At 32.6% G+C, this 5,748-nt stretch overlaps 1 protein-coding gene across 1 annotated transcript; it reads left to right on the top strand.

Annotated features, from left to right (window-relative positions):
- The first annotated feature begins 1,855 nt into the window (after window positions 1–1,855).
- On the top strand, window positions 1,856–5,176 carry LOC112771171 (L-ascorbate oxidase homolog). The gene is made up of 7 exons (XM_025815818.3): window positions 1,856–2,390; window positions 2,501–2,610; window positions 3,268–3,538; window positions 3,621–3,723; window positions 3,808–4,519; window positions 4,623–4,701; window positions 4,776–5,176. Exons 1-7 carry the CDS (start codon window positions 2,250–2,252, stop codon window positions 4,980–4,982), a joined length of 1,623 nt encoding a protein of 540 aa, XP_025671603.1. The 5' UTR covers window positions 1,856–2,249; the 3' UTR covers window positions 4,983–5,176.
- The last annotated feature ends 572 nt before the right edge of the window (window positions 5,177–5,748 follow it).

The following is a 5,748-nucleotide window of genomic DNA, read 5'->3' as shown; positions in this document are numbered from 1 at the left end:
AATCTTTAATGTTATATCTACATAGTTAGTTAACATAAATATTTTTATTTGTTGTATCTATTTTAGATAAAATATTATATCAATTTTTTATTATCTATTATAAAATAGAATATGCACTTCTTCTAATAATAATAATGAGTTTATGTGAATTATAATGATTAATTTAAATTGGGTATACTTAAGATTTAATATAATCTTAATAGTGTAATATCTTAATAATTCTTTTAAACAACAACAAAAAATTAAAAAATATATCTTTCGTTCAATTTTTATAAATAAAAAATTAAAAAAATAATATTTTTTTATTTTTACACACTAAATTTAGTCAATATAAAAAAAACAACAAATAAAAAAATTCATAAATAACTCATGACAAATTGACAATTATTTCTAAAAAATTACAAGACTTCTAATAAAAAATTTGTTAATTTTAGTTAATATTTAATAAACAAATTAATAATTTAACTTGTTATGTAAATATATTTTATTAACCTAAAAAAATATTAACATAAAAACAAACTAATTTTACGAAAATAAAAATAAAAAAATTATTAAGAGCCTCCTTGTGTTTTAGAATAATCACGAGGCGGGTTTTTTTTTCTCAAAAAAATTTAAGAGCTTAGGTTAGGTGATCCATTAAATAAGCGTGTGAAATGAAGTAAATATATGGTACGGTCATTGTCACAGAGATTTGTCGCCCCAATGACTGCACATGGACCTATGCTTAATTTAATTTAACACCAATCAATAAGTCTAATAAATAAGAAAAAATATATTAATATTTCCTCTTATTTTGATTCCAATGTGCAATGTGCAATGTGCAATGTGCATATATTATTTTTTAGGGAAAGAAATCCGAATTTGGAGTTACTATAATCATATGCATGCTATACTAGTGCAAGTTATATACAATCAAGCTGGTGCGTCCACTTATATCCATTTAAAAGCAGGTATACTATATTTAATATAAATTAAGGAAAAGTCTAAGAAGCTAGCAATTTTTGTGTTTTCTGGCCAGCACTTAACCATCAAAACAAAAACGAATGATTTTCCATCATTAGATGTAATCTCACACCATTAAAAACACTATTAATGGCCAATTGATGGTTACAAAACACCAAAATTGCTGGCTCCCTAGCATTCCTCATAAATTAAAATTGAGAAATCAAGCTAAACATTTGATTAGATTCGCAGAAGCATCCAATTCCTTAGTTCCAATATTTTTAAGCTCTCCCTATCATTTTTTTTTTCTCTTTTCTTTCTTTCCCTTGTTATATATTTGAAAGAACAAAAGTTCTGCATATATGTACATCCATCCAAAACAAAGCATGTGCCTTTCCGTCATTCCTTGTCTGTGGCATATATATCATCATTGCATCGTTATAGGAATTTTACAGTTTTCGTTATACGCGAAATCTTTTATAAAAGCCAAATAAATAAATAATAAACAAATATACTTACTTGAAGTATATATTGTTCATTATGTTAGGAATATTTTCAATTGTGATTTGATTTTCTCTTGTATATTAATTATTAACAAATATGTGAAAGCGTAACCTTAATCAAAATGGTAATTATTTTAGTGATTTTAAATTGATATATTTGATTTCCTTTTCTTAAGGAATTAGTCTAATAAATATCAATAAAAAAATGTTTTATTTTTCTGATCATATTACTTATATACAAAAAAAAAAAAATATTAGTTGAGTTACTATGTTTTTAGATAAAAAAGTAATCATTGTCAGGATTTATGCATTATTATTTCTTATCTTGGTTGCAGGTTTGATATCAATTTCAATATTGTTGAGGATGAACATGGGTGCAATACAAGGGTCAATAATTTAGGTGTAGAACTGACACTCTTTTTAAGAATATTGAAATGGTGGATACAGCTCATATATCATAGATTACATTGCATGACACAGGCACAACACAACAGTCTCTGAGTCTGAGACTGAGTCTCAATAAACATAACCATCAACTAGCCCTGCTTCATTATTTCAGTACATTACTTCTCTGCTCAAAAACAAGCTAACACTCACCGACACCGCTTGCTTCTTTTCTCTTCTTCTTTGGAGAAAAGCTCTAGGCTCCAAAGCAAAAGGGAAAAAGAGAAGTGTTATTATTTTAAGCAAAAGAAAAGTGCTTGCTTGGTTTGTTTTGTTTTGTTTGTTGGTTTCAATTACTTCAAAGTTGAGAAAGTGTTACATTATCTTAGTGAGAGAGGTTTTCAGAGAGAGAGAGAAAAAATGGGTTGCTTCATGAGAGTGTGGTGTCTCTTGTTAGTGGTGCAGATTCTTGTGACATGTTCAATTGGTGAAGATCCTTATAGGTTCTACACTTGGAATGTTACCTATGGAGATATTTATCCTCTTGGTGTTAAACAACAGGTACCCTTTTTTCATTTTTCTTCTTTATTTATGTATTATTGCAAGTCTTTGTTTTGTTTTTGTTAGTTTAAGAATGTTGTTCATCGTTTGTTACATGAATGAAATGGCAGGGGATATTGATAAATGGGCAGTTCCCAGGGCCGCAGATTGAATCTGTCACTAATGATAATTTGATCATCAATGTCTACAATAGCTTAGATGAACCTTACCTTATCTCTTGGTAACTTTTCTTCTTTAATCCATTCTTGATAACCAGATATGGATAACTAGTCTTCTAAATTATTTTGTTGGTATTATTGTAATTACTTATTGATGCAAATTATTGTGATTACCTTGAGAGAGTACATTTGCAAAGTTAGTGTGAAAATGATGCCCGTTTTGGACAAAAAAGAAAAATGTGTCATTGTTTGTTGATTAGGTGATTAGGTGAACATGCCATATGACGTGGCCCCATTTAGTACTAGATCTAGCAAGTGAAATTCAATTTTAATAACTGCTAAAACTATCTATCTTACTTATCTGATTTATGGTAATTGATTGATTCCTCGTATGCAAACACCAGTTCTTTAACCTGATTGAAATATAAAATTGTTGAAAATAATTTGCACTTGTGATGCCAAAATGGATAAACTATTTTTCTTTCTCTTGTAGATTAGAGAAAATAACTTAAGAAATTAAAACTAAATGGTGCTGTGCATTGATGCACATCATCATGAACTTAGGCTGCGTTTATTTACATGAGACAGGGATACAGAGACACAAATACATTAAATTAGTATATTTTGTATTTATCTTGACAGAAAGGACAAAGAGATACTAACAAGAGACATTAACAATGGACACTCGTATATTAAGATGGTGTGATATTTGTATATAGGAATGGAGTGCAGCAGAGAAGGAATTCATGGCAGGATGGAGTGTATGGTACCAATTGTCCAATCCCACCAGGAAGCAACTTTACTTATGTTCTTCAAGTAAAGGATCAGATTGGCAGCTACTTCTACTTCCCATCCCTCGCATTCCACAAGGCGGCCGGCGGCTACGGCGGCTTCAAAATTAATAGTCGCTCTGTCATTCCGGTACCGTTTGATCCTCCAGCCGGGGATTTCACCGTATTGGCAGGAGACTGGTACAAGAGAAATCACACTGTAAGCAGCTTTAACGCATCAAGTTAAAACAGATAAAAAAAAAGTCTTCGATGTAATGTTATATCTGTATTGACTCTTGCAGGATTTGAGAGCAATTTTAGACGGCGGAAGCGACCTTCCTTTCCCTGACGGTCTTATCATAAATGGTCGCGGTTCCAATGGATACACCTTTACAGTTGATCAAGGTATAAAAACTATTTCTCCAAAAGTTTAAGCTGACAGAAAGAAGACTTGACATAAAGAAACTGATTGGTTTACTTGTTTGGCAGGAAAAACTTACAGATTCAGGATATCAAACGTGGGGATTGGGACTTCCATCAATTTCAGAATCCAAGGGCATAAGATGCTGCTAGTTGAGGTGGAAGGCATTCACACTCTTCAGAACACGTATGACTCGCTTGACATCCATTTGGGGCAGAGTATGTCGGTGTTGGTAACTGCCGATCAACCACCTCAAGACTACTACATCGTTGTCACCTCTCGATTCACCTCTCAAGTCTTGAACGCTACCTCCATTTTCCGGTACAGCAACTCGGCCGGAACTGTTGCCGGTCCTGCCACTATTGGACTAACAACTCAAATTGATTGGTCTCTGGAACAAGCTCGGTCTCTGAGGCGAAATCTGACAGCAAGTGGACCAAGGCCTAATCCACAAGGATCTTATCATTATGGTTTGATAAACACAACCCGCACAATTAGGCTTCAAAATTCTGCACCAGTTATCAATGGGAAGCAGAGATATGCTGTGAACAGTGTTTCGTTCATCCCCGCCGATACGCCACTGAAGCTGGCGGATTACTTCAAGATCTCAGGGGTGTTCAGCCTCGGAAGCATCCCGGATAATCCCACAGGCGGCGGGGGTTACCTCCAGACCTCTGTCATGGCTGCTGATTTTCGCGGCTATGTGGAGGTTGTGTTTGAGAATCCTGAAGACAATGTGCAATCTTGGCATATTGATGGCCACAACTTCTTTGTTGTAGGGTAAGTCCAACTAACTTCATTTTCTCTGTTTCTGCTGCAAATACGATTTATATTCTCTTCTTTATAATAACAGTACTAATAATTACTAATATACAACATTCAGAATGGATGGAGGTCAGTGGTCAGCTGCAAGCAGATTAAATTACAATTTGAGGGACACAATTTCTAGATGCACAGTTCAGGTATATCATGGTAAAAATTATGTATAGGCGATTATGCACAATTTTATAATTCAAATTTTTGTGATTATGTATAGGTGTATCCCAAATCATGGAGTGCAGTATACATACCTTTGGACAACGTAGGAATGTGGAATGTGAGGTCAGAGAATTGGGCTCGTCAATATTTGGGGCAGCAATTTTACCTTCGTGTGTATTCTCCTGCAAATTCATGGAGGGATGAGTACCCTATACCAAGTAATGCTTTGCTCTGTGGCCGGGCTATAGGCCATAGCCACCCTTAATAATATCTAAGATCAGTCAACAACAAATTATTCATTTCCATTCAAGGCTTAGCTCAAGCCTTATTTCTTTGGTACCATCTTATATCTATGTTGCTATGCTATGATTGCTCTCTCTTACTCATTGTAAAATCTGCGGCAGCCAGGACATTAGTATTTTTGTTGAATTATATATAATCAATGGATGTGTTTATATACTTCTTTGATAAATTCTTCGTCAAATTATAGATCCCAAAACGAAACAAACTTGTTGAAATATTGCAATTTACTTCACTAGTTCACTTCATCGCCTCAATCCCCCTGCCCCACCCCAAAATCTTAACAAATTATCTTTTAGTCAACCAAAATATTAGTTCATCAGCTCATGATATGATTATTATAGAATAATACTTTACCATAATTTCAAACTTAAGAAAAGTTTGTGCGTGTCTGAGTGATCGAGATAGATTGATCCAATCAATTTGAGTTGATTGAGTAGTCATCACTTAAATTGAGGGTTTAAATTATATTTTTTTGTCAATTTAGCTAGATAAACAACAAAGATTGAGAGTTTAAATTATATTTTTTTGTCAATTTAGCTAGATAAACAACAAAGATTGTGAATAATGTGAACGATAAACTACATTTAACTCACTAAACACGAATAAACTTAATTAATTTAAAATTAAAATTTTAAAATTAAAATTAACTTTCTTTTTTTAACCTATTCTTTAGGTTGTTTAGAAAAAATATTGTTCTTTTATACTTTTTCTTTGTATATATAATCTAT

This window comes from Arachis hypogaea, chromosome 18, assembly GCF_003086295.3.
Source record: "Arachis hypogaea cultivar Tifrunner chromosome 18, arahy.Tifrunner.gnm2.J5K5, whole genome shotgun sequence".
NCBI classification, from domain to species: domain Eukaryota; kingdom Viridiplantae; phylum Streptophyta; class Magnoliopsida; order Fabales; family Fabaceae; genus Arachis; species Arachis hypogaea.
The sequence above is the reverse complement of the archived record's forward strand: the minus strand, read 5'-3'. Positions and strand labels throughout refer to the sequence as shown.